This window comes from Mesitornis unicolor, unplaced genomic scaffold (assembly GCF_000695765.1).
Source record: "Mesitornis unicolor isolate BGI_N332 unplaced genomic scaffold, ASM69576v1 scaffold33202, whole genome shotgun sequence".
Classification (NCBI taxonomy): Eukaryota; Metazoa; Chordata; class Aves; order Mesitornithiformes; family Mesitornithidae; genus Mesitornis; species Mesitornis unicolor.
This window is the reverse complement of record NW_010171793.1, coordinates 20,794-41,724: the sequence shown is the minus strand read 5'-3', so window position 1 is coordinate 41,724 and position 20,931 is coordinate 20,794. Positions and strand designations below refer to the sequence as shown.

Below are 20,931 nucleotides of genomic sequence, written 5' to 3'. Positions count from 1 at the left end.
GAAGCCACGGCGGCAGAGAAGTTTGATTTCTTTTTAAAACATGTATATTTAGAACTGTAACGCTTACAATTTCATTAAACAATCTTAGTACAATGTGTTTAACAGTATATTACAGAACGATGTGAAAAATGATTTAATAGCAAACCATGAAAATGGAATTAATTATAATACCTGCAGTGTCAAAGTCACTAACTTGTTACCTTTTCCAGTCAAAGAATCCCAGCAGTCATTCGCACTAAATGATGCTTTGGGTTTTATCCAGAGTAAAATGGTATGATTTCCACAGAGAAAGGGCATTCCTTCACAGAAAGAAGATGCATAACAAGAACATTTTCAGCTAGCAGGTCTACTTCATACATCTATTTAGACAGACTGGTTTATTTTTAAATAAAAAATAATTTTAAAAATTTTTAGACCAGTGCAGGGTGCCTATTCATTCTGTAACTTAATTGCGATTCTTTTTGGAAAGAGGGTTTCTTTGTTTCTTCCACTTCATAATTTAGCAGAACCTGAGTTTAGAAAAAAATAACAATAATGAACTTGTTTGATGAGCAGTTCCTCATTTTAGCTTTACCAACAAGTACTTGATATGGGACAGTTTTCCTCTGTGGAGTCTGCTGACAACGCACCATTATAGATCTGCAAGTCGAAAAGGTCATTCTCACATTAAATGCACAAGTTTCAATATCAGAAGCAGGACATCAGAAGGAGTTGTAATTTTTCCAGTCACAGGTGGATTTGCAACATTCACAAAAATTACACTTTTTTTTTTTTACATTTTTGTATTTACATTTCAGATATAAATAATGAAATTTTTTAAGTTACATGTTTTAACTTTGCTTCACAATTATTCTACATCTGCAAGCTTTCCTATATCAAACCAACCTCTTTCTTCCATCATGAATGCGGAAGTCTGGCCTCCAATCAGTAATAATTACACTAAGCCTTTATGATGAAAGGTTGACTGTTCAAGTATCACATCATATTGAAATTTTTGCCCCAATTTAAAAATTGGGGCAGCAAACCAAGCCACTTAGAAATGGTAATAAAAGAAATTCATCTGGGAACTCAAGAAGCCAAATAATTTATTATTAAATTCTATCAGTATCTTTCTTTGGTAAGAACTATGCAAGAGGATGACCCAACCCCCACCCCCCAAAAAATCATATAATATGTGACATCACAGTGTCTACTCTGTGAAGGAGAAAGCCTCAAAAAATTAAGGAATTTTGTTAAGATTGTTTATAGCAGTAGCTCTTCCATGCATCTAAGTATGCAAACAATGGAAGTTTAACATAAAATTGCAATGGCAGGAATTAACAATGATAAAACAACAACAAAAAATGAAACAGAAAAGCAACTATTACACCAGTGAATGTGCTGCTGTATGCTTTGTTGTGTTTCTGGCACGTGTGTGGAAAAGCCTGTAAATTATTACATAAAAATCCAAGATGTGGATAATTCTATCATCCAACTCTGAAACCTAAAATACGCAGGAAGCATGAAACAAATCTCTCAGCTGTCAGACAGAAACAAAGAAGTGGTCCAAATATTTGAATTTTTTGTTTTTGTTGCCCTGTGTTATGATGCAGGAGGTGACTGAAGGGAGAAAACCCAATAGCTCACACAAAACATACTGAAGTGGCGATATAAACTAGCTGACACAAGCTTCACTGTACATTTAAATTGATACAATTGTCTGGTGCTTCCATGGCCAGTACACGCTGAGTGCCATAGGTCTCCTTAGAGTTAGAAGGTTACAACAAAGACTAATCAGCTCATAATCCTTTAAAGTGCTTTCATATCCAGTTTCTAATGGTTTTTGTTTTCCTTGTTCCCATGGTGAGTCGTCACGTGATGTTGACTTCCAGAACGTGGTCGTCCTTGCTGGGAATGACAAGTATTTGCATACCCGCGCTGCGGTTGAAGACCTGACCCGGTGAAAAGGCTTGCAGACGGGGCATTGGCAAACCTTTGTGTTCCCCGCTCGCTGCAGAATGCAAGCTACCTCTGCTCCTTATGCTGCTGCTGTCAGCTTGATCATCCACATTCTTGTCCACGGACAGGTTATCATTTTCAATCCAGCTATCTGTTTAAAACAAAAACCCACAGCTTTATTCTACGGAGTGATTAAACAACTTTAAAAAATCATTACAGAGCTCAGATGCACAGTCAACTTACCACACGTTAACAGTTACTGATCATCTCTGGTGAGGTAACAGTCTGTGCACATTTTTGGCCAGCAGCAGATGTAACAGTGAATTATATTGTTTTCTAAGGAAAATTTAAGTAGCATTACCTCACATTTGTCACAGGCTAGAAGGGTGCACACTGGCAGTTCCTGGAGCTATGCTGACAAACAGTAAGTCACTTGCACAAGTGAATTCTCACTACAGTGCTTAATGAGAGGCCTATCAAATAGTTTTCACTTGATTATAAATCCAGTGACAACTAATTTGCACAATAATCTTTAAAGGAAATATAAGAAAACAATGCATAGTATTCCTCCTCACAGATTAAGGCTGCAACACAAATTCAAAGTTCCCATTAGAGCAACATTTTATAACTTTCAAATCAGAAGCGTGGGTGAAGGTAAGTAATAAAGACTCGTAAACGTTCTTGGTCAATATACTTCCTCGCATTGCTTTTCTCTTTACACAAGAAGCAGAGTAATTTCTGTAAGCAGCTACATAGTCAAGACAGCTTTACCAGCATCAAGTTGCATGGAGTGAGCAGAATGGTGAGGGAGGTATTTAAACAATCTGACATCAGGAAAAGGCAGATATCCGGCAAACAGCGGCATCACTTCCATGTGGACTTTGTGAGTTGCTCGAGCTGCTACAGGCATAGATATCACTCCAGAACTTTTTCCACAGACTGCCCAGTTACTACTGTTATCAACAACTGCAAGAATAAAGAGGAAACACTATAAAGATCTTTTCTGAAAAAAAACCCAAAAAACCCAAAACCCAGAGAACCCTCAGTATAGTTTCAGAGTACTTTTAAAATCAGTATTTTAGCAACATCTAAAAGCCCACCAGCTTCTATGTGTGAAGAGCTGTGCAAGGTAAGAAAACGGCCCTACATAAAAGGGATCACAGCTGAGTCTCAAGCAAGTATCCATCCAGTCTGAAAAGGATTTATATTCCACTTGAAGAAAGAGTAATGAGGAAAAAATAAAATATTCTCAGTCTAGCAAAACGGAAACTGCTTTACTGAGCAGCCATACCCACAATACAGAACTAAAAGCCACAGAAAATCTGGCAGATGCCATTATCAAGAAAAAACTGGGCAATTTTGTCAGTATGCTTAAGAAAAATATTCTTACCTTCATACATAAGTTTTGTTGTGCAATATCCATCTGATTCTGTTAATGCTTCATCTCTGTCAACCTCTGAGAGGTCAACAAGTCGAGTGATCGACACCTCTAAAGAGCACAGTGAGCCTGTTTTACAATACTCTGCCCCCAGCGGTGGAAAAATTTCAGTTTTCACATGATACAATGTCTGTCAGGAAGAAAAAAGGGACATTTTATTTCTGTTTAAACTGACTGGACAACTGATACAGTACAAACTTAAGTTTACATTTAACATCCATTAAATCATAGAATGCATCGGGTTGCAAGGGACCTTTAAAGGTCATCTAGTCCAACTCCAAATCTTTTTAATGCAAGATTCAGTTCTAAGTAATGTTCACTTTCATTATCTTGCTCAGTTTGAGAAAATAAGCAAACCAGATTTGATTCAATCTATTTTTGATGCCAGCAGCAAGCATATCATTTTTTCCTTCACTTCTGTGCCTTAACTTGGACTTTCAATGCTCCTAAATGAACACCAATCTTCTTCCTATTTAAATAAACTTCTACTAGTTTCTTGGCTCCTCATTTCCAGACACATCACGCAAATTCTGAGTAATACAGGAGAATCACTTCATCTCTTTTACCATCATAGTCCCCAGAATAATGGTGCTCACATTATCAAAGAGCTAATTTTTAATTACTACAAAATTAAATCTCTACCAAAAAACCCCCACTGTTTAATGCAGTTAGTTCTCTTCAAAAACTCCAGAAAGATGCTGATGCAGGTGCAAACAAATGCTAGTTACATGCCAGTAAGTAAACATATACCTAAAATATTGCTCAGTGCCAGTTTATAACAAGCAGGTAGGAAACATAACAACACTGAAAACAAACAAAAAGATTTAACCAAATGAGTCTTCTCATGTTGCTACTTTCTACCCAAGCATCAAAAAGGGTAACACAAGACTGAGTTTAGAGATGAGATTAAATATTGTTGACAGAATTCCTTTAATAGAAAGTTTTATCTAGCCACTAAGCTTCCTAGCTGATAAAAGGAATAAAAAGTTTGTCCATAAAGGGAAAGAAAAAACATTTAAGATAATGGTCTAGAAAACTCTAAATATTTCATTAGAGGAGCTCATCTCAGGCACTATAAAAACCAACTCAAATGTTTTCAATATCAAAGATTTTTTGGAAATTGCAATTTGCTTTGGAGAGTGGAGTCTTAAGCCAGCAAGAAAAAAGCAGCTCAGTAATCTAAGGACAGTCTCTGTAGAGCAAGCCCAGGAAGGCAAAAACACATTAAAAGAAATGAAACAAGATCAAGGACATCTGCGCAAGTGTTATGGGTTCTTTTTTTTTCTCCCACATTCCACTGGCAAGTTTATGATCGCACCACATCATATCAGGCTTCAGTTCTATCATAGAACAAACTGGCTTTCCAATGATTCTAAGTAGGCATCAATCTCATTAGGTAAGCAGAAGTTTTTAAATATATTTCTTGACTTTCCCTTTCTATATAACAGGAAAATACTCAGTTAACATATACCATATTTAGAAGAGTACTTACAAAAAAATTTTCTACTTGGAATTCGTAAATGAACGGCTTCAGGGTAAAAGACTGTTCTTCAGAGGTAGCTGGGCAAAAGCTGACTGAAAACAGGCACTGCAAGGAGAGGGGAAGCTCTTTTGTCCACTTCAATTCCCATACAAAGAATATTGATTGCTTACTGTATATGACCTGAAAGAGAATAGTTACAGTATTAGCTCCTTCCTTCCTCTGAGAAAGAAACAGAAATGCACATACATATGTTTGTCCGATCTGGCATTAGTATAGTTTATAAAAACAAATTACCTGTTTAGTGTTAAATAAATAATTAGGGAAAATATGCAACTAAAATGGCTAATAGTGATTTTTTTTAACAATGCACATCCAATTAAAAGCGATGCATTTCACTGTGAGAATCAATGTTTCAAAAGGGAACACTTCACATTCAAGTATGTGTGAAAAAGACTGAAAAGTCAAATTTAACAAAGTTATCTCTATATACTTTTCCTAGGTACCAAGAATGACCAATTCAATATCATGTTCAGACAAGGCTGAAAGCAACTTCAAGGTGACTATTTTGCAACTTCACTAGTTTACAGCTGTATTTAATTGGAAAACAGTCTCTATGTGATTTCTTCCCTAAAACCTACTGACAAACTTCAGCTGTAAGATATATTAAATGTTAACAGTGATATTACATTTGTATAGCTGTTGTTCAAACTGGTATGCATTGTTTTACATAACGCAAATTGGCAGGTTTGGAAACTTATCCAATAATCTTTGCAAGTTTTAGAATTTAATCTGAGATCTACAGCTGTAAATGCCTTCTAAAGCATCTTTAAGACTCAAAGTTACTCAGAGGACTACAAAGGTCTGACCTAGCATCAGCTATCAGCCTTACTTAAATAAATAAATAAACAAACAAATGAATAAATCAATGTGCAGAAGTGCTAACAATTTCAGTAACAAGAACTTCCACCTAGCTGTTCTGCCAATGAACCCAAACCACCAAGTGAATCTTTACCTGTTGAGATTCGAGATTGAGAGGTACCAGCTGCAAATCTGTATAGTCAGCAGAATTTTTTAGGCTGTTGTCTGAAAGCTGGAAACAGAGTTCTGACAAATTCTGTACACAGACTTGCACATATTTCCTGAAAATCACGACACAGTTTGTTCAACAAAAGTTGAATAGTTACACTGAAAGAGTACATATCCATAAAATAGTTTTCAAAGAGCACAGCTTAAGCAAAAACAGAATGTGTCTGTAGAAACAAGGCTGTAAAACTTCCTCTTTCATATTAAGTGAAAACAAGTAACTACACAGAAATAGGCTAACTTGGTTTATCTTGTGGTCTTATTTCCAAAATAGCTGAAACCACGAATTTGTTTTCGTGTTATGAAAGAACACTAGAGGAAACGAACAAGCTTCCAATGGAAAGCTGTGTAAGGTAACACAAGCCCAACTTCGAAGAGGAAGAAAAAAAAGGCTGCTATGAATATTACTTATGAAACTCCAGCTCTATATATTGCAAGAAGAAACAAACAACAAACACTTAATGAGTACATTACCGTTTGCCAGCTGACAATAAGGAATGCTTGGCATTAAAAGGTATGCAGAATGTTAATGCAATAATAGTGGAGTAAATCGACCAAGGACAATCAATGGTTACCTAAAGGAAAAAGGGAACAAAGTTCTTATTTGTAATGTCTTTGGAATAATGATTTTGCTTTTGGTCTCATTTCTAAGCAAGGCATTTCTCAGCAAGTGTCTACATTTAATGCATCCAGAAAGGAAAGGAGGAAAAAACAATCAGTACATCAAAAAATTAATCTGACAGAATAGTAGGTTTTTGTTTTCTTGTGAGCAGGATATGAAACCTCGAAGAAGCTCAATACAAACTCAAAATATATATAAAAAAAATCTATTTAACTTACATTTATTTTAACTTGAAGCTGTACACTTAAGAACTTATCCTGACACTAATGCCGCCTTTCTTCTAATTGTAAAGTATATATATTTTTAACAATATATTTTTAAATGCAGAGAAAAAAATTAAAATCTCTTGTCACATCACATTTTAGTAATGCTAGTCTATAGCTATTCCTTTTTACCTTACTCTTCACACACAAGGATATACAGCAGCATATTTGGTCAATTTTAACAAACAGTAACACTCTGAAAGGCGATGCTTTCAAGATCATTTCACTGTCAGCTGAAGACCTTCTTTCCATACTACTTATTCACCCTTCATAATGAAAATTAAGATGAAAAGTTTCCTCCAAATAAATAATGGAACAGCTTGAAACACTACAGTGTTAACTACCTCAACACAGCATAGAGATCTCTTTGCAAGTGGAAGAAATAACTTCCTCATGAGTCAGAAGGGAGAATTCAGACCACCGTGCCACCTTTCACAAAGACACGAGTATCCTTCAGAGTATAGAAACTGAGTGTTAGAACATTAAAAATCAGATTATAAGTAAGTGGAACAGCTGGCAATACAGTAAACATAGTGTGTATTTCTGCTTATGTTTATGTTTTCTTTAAATTTTTAATACTTATGATTTTTGCATGTACATCTTTAAAGGAAAATTAGTTCAATGCAAGCCAGGTCCCTCTCACATCACCACCACTTCTATTCTGTGACATGTATGCCCCTGTGATCAAATAGATTTCATAATAAAAAGTTAAATTACATCTTACTTTTTGGTCAACAGTAGCCATGCAGTTGTCCTGTTTCTGCTTCTCTTTGTTTTTCCTATGAACTTCTTTATTTGTGGTATTTTCTCTCTCCACTGCAGATTCTGTGGCTGATGGCAAATACATGACTTCTAGTTCAAATTCAATCACGTGATATGCAGGAGCTACTGGCAAACTGATGCTTGTGATCTTTTCAGAAGACTGAATCCTTAGTGATGATTCCAAGATCTTTTCTATAGTTGTGTGGAATTGAGGAAAAAGGAAAGTCGTTTTAAAACAACACATTCATCCCTTCCCAATTTTCATTTTAATCTGTAACTAAGTAATGAAGCTAGCCTAAAAAGCTAAGCGTCATAGAAAAGATATGTGGTGCCATAACCATAGGCATGCATGTCTGCAAAAACAGCAATGAGAAACTGTGTTATATAACTCCACGGTAATCTCTTCAAATGAGCTATAATCTGCACATCTTAAATACCACTGCTGTTCACAACTTCCCAATAGTAATGCTCTGTCCTTCTTAAACTGCAGGTAGGTAACCACTATGTTCCATGTAGTAGTCCCTTAACCGTTCAACAAAGAACTAAGAGGACAATTTGATAAAAAGCTTCAAACTAGCTGAAAAGCTACTTTTGTTCATCATATAACACCTATTGAAGTCTTCACAACATCCTGCACCTCCTTAGTCTCGTAAGTTCACTTCAAGCAAACTTAACTTACTGAACATGCACACATCAGTATTCTTGGTCACCATTCCTCACCTATCTTTAAAATACTACACACGGGGTGCCTCTGTAGAGTCTACTTTAATCTTAATTTCATCATCTGTTAAGACTGTTCTTCCCATTTATGTAGAAGTTACTCGTATTTGGGCAACTGAGGAGACTATATCATTTATACTCAGAAAAAAAGGAACTAGGATGTCATCTGTGTACATGAAACACCAGCCAAAGGAAATGCTCCATTTACACAGGGCACTACATAAAAACCTACTTACAGCTACTTCACAATAAAAATGGTCTAGTTAAAATAGAGCCCACATAGTAATAAGAGATCACCATGTTTCACTTGAAAATCTCAAGTAGATGCTCACCTCAGCAGCAGTTACACCATACCTACTGCATTTCATCCATGACAGTAAAAGATGTCCAGCTATGTTTGCTGAAAAGTTGATACCACTACTTTGAGGGTGAAAGTTTAAGACCTTTCTTGAACTGAAGCACTCAGTTTTAAGTCCCTAGAATTGTTCTTAATAACGACTATTAAAAGTCTAAAAGACATTGTCAATGTTCTGAATACTCCAAGTGTAAGTCTACTTCAGGACTGCTGAATTTTCAGCCATTTAAATATTATTTTTACTCCACTGCTTACCTCTGGTGTTGGAATAGATCACTGCCTTGCTCTCCGGATGGTACAGAATAGGCATGGCATTGGCGTTACTGAGCTGCAAAGCATCCCCGCTCTTCAGGGTGTAGTGACCAGTAGTCACTGTGAATTTCACCTTCTGGGGAATGCCAGCCAAAAGACTATCTGAAGAAGAAAGCAGAAACTTAACAGATTCCAGTACCCATCAGTAGATGGTTACAATGCACTGCTAAGACTTGCTAGCAATATTCCCAATTTGTCACACTTGTCAGAGTCATTTAAAAAGTGTTGGATTTTGGTGTTACGCAACATACTAAACCTAGTTCAGATACACTGTTGTGAAGAAGCCAGTTGCTTCAACTTGAGTGACCCAAACCACCATTTCCTGGATGGCTTAGATTAGCCGGTTCACTTACTGTGTAGCACAGAATTCAGCGAAATACAATAATCCCAAAGGATTTACTAAGCTTTTTGTCAAGTTCTCCAGGTTGTAGACAGCTTTGTATTTCTGCACATACGATGCCAGTTGCACCCACATGCTGTATTTACATAACTGAGATAACAAGAATGCCAATATGCACACAAACTCTCAAATATCTGAATCACAACCACCAGTTTCACAGGGGTAGCTATTGCAACACTGCAACACCTGTAACTGGAATAGTAGTACAAAATGCATATTAACTCCTCAACTGCCTCAGCTTTTAGCCCCAAAACAAAATCACTATTAACTTCCATTTATCATCTTGAATAAACTCTACAAGAAGTAATGCTCAGCTGCCCATGAAACCAATGGATGTATTCGCTATTAAATTTTAATAAGCTCATGTTATTACCCCTAATAGAGAATTCTCCAGTTCTTATGCATTTTTTTTAAATATCAAAGAGACTGCAGCGTCACAGAAGTAATCAATAAGGCGCTCAGTCAATTACAAATTAAAATATTCACTTCTCCTAATCAGTACGGAGCTCAAATCATACTTGATATTTAAGAAAGAGTACATGTTCAAATTCAGGGTCAAAAGTGACACTACATGTTTCAGAGACAAGCACTGAAAGCAGTTGTTGAAAACTAGCCATCACGGACAGAGCATACTTGATGGACAATTTAAAAGTGAGAGTTTATTTTAGACTCAAAAATTAAGAGTGAGGCAAAAAAATTCTGAGGAATATCCAAGTCAGAAAATGTCTAGAAAAATCTAGCCCCACGAGAATACAACAGAAATCCCCAAAACAACCTCAGCATAGCAACTGTACCTACCAGTCATTGGTTCCACTTTAAGCTGGGGCTCCTGAGAATACACATCATACTGCACAATTGGGTAAATATGCAGAAGGACAAACTGTACTTTTCCCACTGAAGTGCACAGTTGCCTGAGCGTGTACGTCCCAGGTTCTTTGGCCTTTGAAGAAAACATTTGAATGGATTTTTCAATGCAGGAAGTACTTCTAGAACAAACCCTTTACTAAAGAACAGCATGTTTTCAGCTCATTTCTATCAGCTACTTTGCACTTGCAAGTTGAAATGAGACTTGTTCTCTAAGTAAGTGACAAGCTTTTCACAAAGGAGCACCTTTTGCCTCATTAGGATAGAAGCTATAGAATGCAGACTGATTCAAGGAAAAAACATTAGAAGTAGCAAGGACCAACAAGCAGAGTAACTAATACAATAGCTATGCTGTCAATTCTTATTCTGGGGTGCTTTTTGTCTTGTTTGTCTTCCCCCCCCCCCCCCCCCCCAAATGCTATATACATTAAAATATATTTATTAAGTTCTGAAATTATATTTAGCAAGCAGCAAAGTGCTTATGTGGCTAACATTCATAAAATCCTACAACATTTACATAAGGAAGAGCTTTCAGCTCAAGCTATCAATTTCACACGCTCCCCACCCCATACCCTGTGTGAATGCTTACAAAAAAGTAACACATACATATTTAATTTCAAACTCTTCCCTTCGCCTGAATAATGGGATTCTAGATGTTTTTTGATAACATTATAAAAAGCAAATCTGTAACATCTGCTTGCATATTTATTCTTGATTCTATTTGCTCTTAGCTACTGCTGTTAGGGAATGGGAAATGTTTCTTTTTCTGTGTGCCATCTTACCAAGTGTAATACCCAAATATTGATGCTGGATATAATTAAATCTAAAGAATAAGATTAAAGGCTATGGAGAAAACTGTAATGACTTAACATTCAAACCTCACTCACATGGTTATTTACAAAGCAAATCCTGACTGAAATTCAGTATTATGCATTTTGACATTGAAGTCACTAAATTTTATCCCCTGAATACTTTATAAACAGAAAGGCATGAGTGAAGTCTCTCATACTATGTACTTACTTTAAACCTCAACATAGGATGGGAATCTCAGTCTCAAGAATTTAGATGCTTTCTGATCTCTTAAAGCTTGAAAAAATATACTGAAAGATTGCTATCAGCATAAATAATGCTAATCAGCAGCTTTAGATCTAAAGAAACAATCAAAAGTCCCATTGCACTTTAGAAGCACAGTCATTCCTCTTTCTGCAAAAGTAGTGCAACTAAGCATTACTGTAAGAAAATCTGGAAAACAAGTTCTGCAGCTTCTGTCCTCTGGCCAGCTATGCAACCCAGTAGAAGTGACACAGTATACTGCTACAATGATAAAGGATTTTTAGTAAGTGTTTTGTAAATACTGCAGCTTAAATCTAGAGAAGCTTTCATCATGTTATCTACTAACACGTACACTGTCAAAAATCATAATATATTCAGATTTTCCCTTTTAGGACAGATAAGTCATGCTTTGAACAACTGTACAAAGATAAGTAGGATTCACACTGAGCTGTCTTCCTGTCTCCTCTTCCATGGTTTCACATTACTAAGCCAAAATGCCTGCTCAGAAGAGCCTCTAACAGCTTTCTTCTAGTAAGGCTCCTTCACCTGAAATTCAGTTTCACAATACATACATGTCAATTTATTTTACAGAAAACTATGATTGCAGCCACCAAGACCTCTGACATCCAAATCCCATTAACTTGTCCCAAGCCTTTGAAAGAATGAGAAATCTAAAAAATTGGGTCAATAGATAGTTCAAATGCTATTATGGCCATTTCACATTGTATCATCAGGGACTTGGAACTAAACTTCCACCTTGAGATCCCTGCTATTCACACAGGTTCCACAATGTGCACGTACACATGCACCAAGCACATCTCTAGTGCTTTCTGCCCCAAAGCTAATTTAAACCAATTAGAAAATGGCAAAGCTAACAGGCACATATACCATATGCGACTGCAAAATACTTTCTCTCTTCATAGCATCCATGTCCTGCCCAACATACAGGCTGGATAATGCTCAGAAAATGAAGCAGCTCTGAAATACCTGCTGCATTCCTCATTGTGCTGCCCCATCTCTTGTTCATCATCCAGATGCTGCACTGAAGTTCTCAGCATTTTCTTACTCAATTTTTTCCACAGTGATGCTAAGAGTACTGAACTCTATACTAAACACTTCCCTATGACAGGTTACAGAGGTGGAGGTGGGGGATAGAAAGTATTTAAAGAAAACTCAAAGAACAGAACAACAAGAAAATTGAGGCTAGAAGCTCCTACTCCTGGAAGGCCAAACGGATGATGAAGTCTCACTTTTGAAAATGCTTGGCATTTCACTCGCTAGAACTAAGCCAGCAGGTAAATGTCTTTCCCCATTTCATTAAAGCAAGTAAACAAACCACAGAACAGCAGAGTACAAGGCCACAAAATGAATTAAACCCAAAACAAAACCAAACATACCACAACCAACCAACGGGACTGGCAGTCAAGGCCTGCTGATTCCCAGTTACTGTGCATCTAGTAGTAATGCAACGTGACCAGAAGTGATAACAAATACTACTGTCCTGAAATATTTCAGCCATTACTGGGAGAACCTAGCTTCCTGGGGGAAGAATGGGAGGGGAAAAAAGGATTACTCCACGTGTTAAGCTGACTCAGAGTGCATGTGTAAATCAGGAATTGGTGGAGTTTCATATACAACACTCCATGGCAGAAGAAGGACTGTAGTTCATTTTCTCAGGATGGCACTTAGACAGTGACACTATTTTCACAGGTGTTTGCTCATGCAAATTGATCCTTTCTGTAGCTGAGAATCTTTATGTTCCTGTCTTCTTTAATCACATTCCTTATGTGATTAAGATGAATAAATGGGGGCAATCTTAATTCTGACATCTAAATTCAACTATATGAAGCTGAGCTTAACTTTGTCATACTTCTTGCAGATAGGTTTACTACATCCACTAAGTGAAAAAATATTCTACCACCCTCCACAGTGAAGAACAGGCTATCAACCAAATTTACCCACATAGTCACTTACTATAGACTAGAAAATGCATTCCTATCAAAGTTTTTAAACGTTATTCTCAATGAACTTAACAGCAAAGGCAGACTTCATGAGCTTACCTTGTATAAGCATTTATCAGTTTAATTTTTGGCAGCAGTAATCAAGATGTTTAAAATAAGTTTTAGAAGGCTGACTCAAATGATTGCAAATGGAGAGTCACCTGTACATTTTGGCACAAACACAACAGCGTTCTTTCAAGGGAAACTGACGTCTAGGACAATGAAAAGAAAGCTGTAACACCCAAGCTGTAACAGGAAGCAATACAGGTACCACTTGCCAGCACTATGCTCTTCCTCAGCCAGTGCTTTTATTTCTTCATAGATTTCATGAGTGCTACATTTACTCAACTATAAAAAACATACCTGAGTATTGAATGTTATTTTATTGATCCCTGGTTCCAGTATTAAGTTGTTGCATTTCAACACATGAGCCCCATCTTCCAAAGTCACCCCTGAGGGCAGATCCAGCGAACTGCTGCTTTCTTGCCTTCGTAGTAGCATGTGCACATTTTTGCAGATAACTCCTGCTGTGTTCAAAGAGTTATCTGAGGGACTTCGTTCATACATTTCGTATAGCTCCAGTGCTGGCAAGTTGTTTCTTGAGAAAGGAAAGCCCGCAACTTCATTTGGAAAGCTGATAACACCATTGGAAGTTTTGTGCTTAGTGAGCCACTCAGCTGTTTTTCTGTAACTATTTTTTTCAACACTGAAGTGAACATGGATGGCAATCTGATCCACTTGGACAGGGATGGGCATTTGGCTCAACAAAGTCAACTCAATAGACAACTTTCCACCCACATGGACAACAGCATTTGGAGGGTCAAAATGTAGAGTTTTCAACTGCGCAAAGGAATGCATAGGCAATATAACCTTTTGACCTGGAAAGATTAAAAACAGGGATTTATTCTTCTCCAGTGCTGCTGGACATCAGTAAATCTTTTCTCTTAAAAATTTAACCTCTAGAATTAAAGGCAACAACAACTTTTCACAAGTAATCCTTTCACAGCAAATCAATACTTTCATATTTCAGTTTTATCTTGCATAAAAATGAGACTTAAAGATGCTGACATTTGTTCTCCAAGCTACATCTACTACAATTTTAGTACTCAAGCTATTAAAGATAGCTAAGCTAAGAGATAGTGTCTAAGCAGAAGTTTGGCATTTCACTACTACATACAGTGTTCTAGATAAACACAGTAGCATAAAGCGACAAACTTCCCAGAATGCATAAATCAAGAGCAAGTACAAGTTTAAGAAACTAATGATCAGACTGGTGCCTTGAGCCATCAGCTTTACCACTCCAGGATTTTTCATTCTCTTTTCTAGATTCCCAAAACGAACACTGAGGCAGTACCAAAACTTAAGAAGCAGGTCTAAAATAATGTATTATTTATGATACATTGATTTATCAAGAAGAACTTCTGTATAAAAATGAACAGTCCTCAGATCTACAGGAAATACTCTGTATGAGGTTGAATTACAACCAATATCCGAGAACAAGGTACTACTGAAGCAGCAGAAAGAATGAAGAGAAAAGGTAGAATGGTCAAAACAGTAAGATGCAAGTGGATGGGAACCGATCTAACATCAAAAGCAGTCTCATCACAGAGCTAACATCTGCATGCCTGCAATGTAGAGACAAAGGTAAGTTAGGGATTGAAAAAAAACCAAACAGCATAAGATAAATTATGAGCTGTCAAAGCAGAGAAACAGATAAGTGAAGGAAAACAAAGACCTTCTGGTATTCAGGATGAAAGTGTCAGTTACCCTTTCCATCTTTGATTATTCTCAATTATTGCAGAAGTTTTATAAACGTTCTGGAGACAATTAAAAAAAGAACCATGTTGGTTCAGTAGTTATACATAAGGTAACAAAACCAATCAGAAAAAGCTTTCCAATCTACTTCAAGGGAGAGATCAGATTAAAGCATCCTAACTATTTAAGAACCAGACCTACCTTGGTTCACTGCTTGCTGATTGGCAAAATCTAGTATTTCTTGGCAAAAGCTTTTGCGTTCCTCTTCCGTTAAGTGACTATCACCGGCTAAAAGGCTGCTTGTTTGAAGATAACTAACAAAGTTAAGGAAAACAGGAGGTAGAAACCTACAACATTCAGAAATTTGCCTGAAAACAAGACAGTTCAAGTATTGCTTTGCTAATCTTTTAATACAAGACCTGCTCGTATCATCACCAAACTTCCATTAGAAAAGGAACAATGGAAGATTTACTGTCACCTGAGAATATTGCAGAATCTCTACTTTTTGCAAACCTACTAAAATGCGATCCATTATTAACCTGTGCAATCGTCTCCCACCTAAAAAGATCAGTAAGCATAGAAAATTCATTATCTGACAACAGACAAATGCAGCATGCAAGTTAAAGACCCATTGTATTGCATTAAGCTGCCCAACATTAAGAACTAAATAACTTAAGTATTTGATTATATTCCAATCTACTTGGCTTAGAACCTGCCAGCTGCTACAGGATCACCTACCATAACAAGGCTGTAGACATTCTTTATACTTTTGAGTGCTGGGGATACAAATGCTCATTTAAGAATTTAGCTAAGACTGCAATATTAATGGTTCAGATTCTTTAAAAGCATTTGCACTGAAGCAGAAAAAGAGTTTTTAAAACTGATGTGAGAATTTTCAAAGGAGGCAGACATTTACAACGCCTAGGTCTAGTTCTAAAAAACAAAACAAAAAAGAACACAACCCAAAATATACTACGGAATTGAATTTAGCTCAACTGATTTTTAGCTACAATAAGATTCCTAGTACTGTCACTTAAAGACTAAAATATGAGCTTCTCAAAATAAAAAAGAAAACAAAAAAAGGTCAAAAAATCCTAGAAGGATCATTCAAAAAAATGCTGTCTTTCCTTGCAACTTCCACAAGAACTGCTCTGCAGAAAGTACTCTGTTCTGCTGACCACTCCAGTTTGAAATATGTACAAGAATTCCATTTATAACTATGGCACCAATGAAAGCAGTACACTTCTCCCAAAACACCAACAACAGCGAAAATTTCCCATTTTGCTATAATACATAATACTCTGTACACAGCACAAAAGTTCAGATTAGAACAAAGTTACTTAATTTAGCTGCCAAATTTAAGCAAAAACATGTGAGACTAAAATGAAAAGTAGAATTCAAATTGTGCTGCTTCTAATGCCAAAAAGAATACAACAAAGCACCCAAGGCCAGTCAGTAGATTTTTTTCTCCACATGCAGACCTCTTATCTTGAAAGCAGCAACTCTACAGCAACACAGACAGATTTAATATTTAAACAAATACAGTTGTAGTAGACAGAGTTGGTGTGTGAAAATAATGCAGAGAGTATCGAAGTGAAGAATTTGAAGCCTGTCAAACATTAGGATTGGGCCAAATCATTCTCTCAAAGTATTACTTAGCATTTATGTGGCATTTACAGAGAAGATTTCATTCACACATTGAAGACTGAGCTACACAACTTAAAAGCAAACAACTCCCACTCCCCTTCTGAAGCAAGAGATCAAAGCCAGAAATAAAAAATAAATAATAGCAAAAAAAATATGAAAACACCACACATCACAGCAAAGCCAGAAGATTTTTCATCTTCCAAGCCTCTGTTTTAACTTGTAGGAAAAGTCACCATTACAAATACCAGAAGAGTACTTCCCAGGTCAGATACAGGAAAAAGGTGGTAACTGTTATTGAAAGAAAGCCCAGAAAGCTCCTTAATATAGGAAGACACTACAATGCCATATTTACCAAATGAAGAAACAGTACCACAAAAACTTTCATAATGATGAAGTACAGACAGAATCATAAAAAAACCCCCACAGTATCTGTTGCACCAATGACAGACTTCACACTATCCATGTTGCATCCCTCTCTAGAGCCTAGACATAATTAAAACAGAGAGCAGCAACCATATCCAAAAGATTTTAAGTGAAACAGATGTTAAAAAAAAATAAATGAACCAACTCTCCCCAAAAGAACAGCAACAATGGAAACAAGTAACTCAGCTGTCTCATGTTTGCCAGTTTCTACTGTTTCCACTGTTAAATGTAAGTTAGCAATATGTCAGAAAAATAATCAGAAGTATCATTTTCTCTGGTCTTGATTTTTCTGGTTTTGCTTTTTAGAGGATACTTTTCGATTTGCCCAAGGTGTTTCTGACATTCAGCTAGCTGTTTTCTCGTATGTGTGACGAGCAATGCCCAGCCCTCAGCAAGGTAAGTTTTCAGTGCTCCTTGAAGATAGACTTCTGCCTTCTGTGGACCTTTCTTCCTCCTTTAAAAAAACACAAATGAGTAGAGAGTGATATAAGAACCTTTGCAGCCATGAAAACGCTCCACACATTTTCAAAAAGTGGTGATGGGAGAGCAATATTACATATGAATGCAGAACAAGATGCAGTGAACCAGTATGCTCTTTATTTTGCTGGGAACACATCAACATATTGGCCTACCTTTATGTGAGTCACTTAAGCAAGCAGAACTGCAATTAGTGTAAATGTATCATAGAATCATAGGATGCATTGGGTTGGAAGGGACCTTTAAAGGTCATCTGCTCCAATCCCCCTCATGTCAGTGAAAGGCTTCATACACAGATCTATCTCAAGTAAGAACAAGGGAGGTGAAGCTCTCTCCTACAGAAGCTCCAAAAGCCATCACAAGCTTCTGACAGTTCACTAAAAATACACTTACTCAATAATGTTAAAGCATGAAAAATGCTTCAATAAAAATACCATTTTATCACTACACAGCAGCTCCATGGTAGTCTTTCAACCCATCATTATTCCTCCAGGTGAAAATTTAAGTTAATTTAGGAGAATCTGTTGCTGCTAGAAGATCAGACTGCTTTAGTGAACATAGATGAGATGCATTTCTAAACACATTTTCCCCAAAAAACACTTAAGACGCCCAAATTCTTCTAATTAAGAAAAATAAAATGAAACAAAATCAATGCTGGAGGTTCCTTCAGTGGAATTTAACAGCAGGGATAAACACTAAAATATGTATTTGGAAATTAGGAATGAAATCACTAAGTTTCACAGTGGAGGAAACAAACATTTTGCAATCATAACCTCAAATACAAAACAGATTACTCTTCAAAGAGCAGTTTTCTGTCTTTTCTTACATGTGTATATATATATATACACACACACACACACACACACGTAGTTAAGATAACTATAAACTTTAAAATAAGTCAGAAGCCACATTACAAAGCAGGCTATAGTAAATACAAACTTCTCTCTTTACTCCTCCTGACTGTTGCTCTTTTCTCCCTAGAAGAAAGGGTCAAACTAGAAAAACATAGGACAGGTAAAGGTAAGAGTACTAAAATCATGAGGTGAGAATTAGGGTCTGATATAAAGAGATTGCCAGTGTTCCTTTTCCTTTCCTTCTCCCCCTTCCACCCCGAAATACAGCCTGAAACTTAGGGTATTTTTACATTTTGAAAAATACTTTTTTAAATTCCTTTTTAAATACAGCACATTTACCTCAAGGATTATATTCAACCTTTTCAAAGCTAATGCATTTAAGACATTTTAAACATTCACTTACATATAAAACTCTGCCAAGTCCTTTCCCACAAGCTTAGCTGAGCGAATTCTTCCAATATTTGTGTACATTTCAATGGTGGCATGGGACAGATCCTATTTAAAAGAAAAGAAACTGTTTTAAGTTTTATGTATTTTTAGTAGCTTTATGGTATTTTACACAAACTCATGGCCAGTAACTAAGTTGCTACAACAAAATGACCAGAATGAGTCTCTTTTTAAGATTCCCCCTTGTCCCCAGCACACAATGTAGACCAGTTTGTAACAGGTCATCTTCACTTTTTCTACCGTTGGTCATTATCCTGTATCTGTGTAATAAATAGCAAAAGAGAGAAGCCTATTAAAAATTAGCTATGGCAACTCAAAACCACCAAAATAATAGATGAGATGCAGTTTCAAGCAATTCTTTACACTTGAATCCACCTGTTCTTTCTTCTGAAAGAACCTACTTCACAGTGACTATATGCCATTAGATTATCATTGCAGGATTGTGTAGTGTAGCATTCCAGGAGACACCACAGCATAACATATTAGGAGCAGTAACAAAGCTTGCCCCAGACACTTACAACCAACACTTCAAAGCCGAATCAACTATATACAGAACGTGGTAGATGATCCTTTCACTAAAGCTGCACATAATACCATTAAGTACATGGAAGTTCACAGTATGTAAACATACAACTAAATGCAAAACAGTAAGTTACAATTGGAGTAAGTATCTTCGCAAGAGTGCCTTAAAGGAATTTTAGTTGAAGCTATGCAATCCCAAGCTGAAGCTTTTCTGTCATCTTTAAGCTTAATTTCCAATGCAGCCACACTGTCTGCATGTCAACTTCCTTGCCTTGCCCTAAGTTTGTAATAACAGTGACAAATCTCCGTCACAAAATTAGCAGTTACAACACACGCTGTATACCATCACGAAAATTTTCCACTGAATACATGGATAAAATGCGGGTATACATAAATTGTACATATTTATGTGACAACTACATAGAAAATAATCTCTTATAGCATATCTGATAGCTGAATTTCAATTGCACAAAACTGCAGTAGAAATACAAACAGGAACGGCAGTTCTTTCACTGGCAAAATCTACAGATCCCACTTAAATTTAAATTTAGGAAGATAGTGCTGAATTTAGCAGAGATCTTCAGGTGTAAGTTGGAACTGAATATGTAAGAGCAGCTAGCAATTCTGAAGATTTTAGTTTTGGCCCAGCAATCCAACTAATCTTATAAAGAAATGAAAAATGAAATATAAAATATGAAAATGAAACCAAGTATCTTCAGACAAAAATCTTTTGAGACTTTTTCTTTCCATAAAGCTTTCTGAAAACTCGGTGGTACTTATTTTTACATTAAAAAAAATAAATTGCTCGGTTTACCTTCATTTTTTCCCCAGAAAACTTTTAACAGAAGTACTACAAACATAAATAATGTTCCTCTGAAATTTCTTAAGGGAAAAAAAAAGAAGAAACCAAACCAACCAAATTCCCCAAGACCAAACAAACTCTTGTGACAGATGGGTGGGTTTTTTGTTCTATTTAATAATCTTTTATTAAAAAAAAACCCCAAATATCATTACAGTGACTCCTCAGTAAGGGAGCTGTCAGGAAATAAGCATATTAAAGCACAATGAGAATTAGACTGAAACAGTATATGTCAGCTCCAACTCTATTATCCACCAATGTCCCACAGTTTATATAAAAAAAAAAAGTATCAACAGTATAACTTAAGCCATGTAACACACATTGCAAGATGCAAGTCTAAAGAATTCAAAAAGAAGCTGAATTCACACATCAATATTCTTCTGGAGAAGATGCAATTAATTCTGAATTTGAAATATCAGAATATGATAGTCGTGACATTGGCTTTTTTAATAACTAAGTATACATACTTACAGATAATAACCTCCAACTCATAACTGTAAATATTAAAGTTAATCCAAATACTTGAAATTTGAGGTCCATACAAGGTTCCAGTTGTAAAAAGTGGTTGTATTCAGTGCGTTAGCAATAAACTTCAATACCAAAATACAGAAATAGAGATTTACGTTCTCAATGTTATCTTCTCAAGTTTGAAAT

The 20,931-nt window shown here is 36.3% G+C and overlaps 1 protein-coding gene across 1 annotated transcript in view; it reads right to left on the bottom strand.

Annotated features, from left to right (window-relative positions):
* Positions 1-1,674: 1,674 nt before the first annotated feature.
* TRAPPC10 (trafficking protein particle complex 10) overlaps positions 1,675-20,931 on the bottom strand; it is a 32,733-nt gene continuing 13,476 nt past the window's right edge. The window contains exons 11-23 of the mRNA XM_010180151.1: positions 18,853-18,944; positions 17,432-17,572; positions 15,250-15,362; positions 13,657-14,171; positions 10,175-10,316; positions 8,920-9,078; positions 7,552-7,781; positions 6,417-6,517; positions 5,872-5,998; positions 4,869-5,039; positions 3,329-3,506; positions 2,710-2,904; positions 1,675-2,089 (exon numbers count right to left, since the gene is read on the bottom strand). Of these exons, the coding sequence (XP_010178453.1) occupies positions 1,851-2,089; positions 2,710-2,904; positions 3,329-3,506; positions 4,869-5,039; positions 5,872-5,998; positions 6,417-6,517; positions 7,552-7,781; positions 8,920-9,078; positions 10,175-10,316; positions 13,657-14,171; positions 15,250-15,362; positions 17,432-17,572; positions 18,853-18,944 (2,403 nt within the window). The 3' untranslated portion in view covers positions 1,675-1,850. The remainder of the gene's footprint in view (positions 2,090-2,709; positions 2,905-3,328; positions 3,507-4,868; positions 5,040-5,871; positions 5,999-6,416; positions 6,518-7,551; positions 7,782-8,919; positions 9,079-10,174; positions 10,317-13,656; positions 14,172-15,249; positions 15,363-17,431; positions 17,573-18,852; positions 18,945-20,931) is intronic.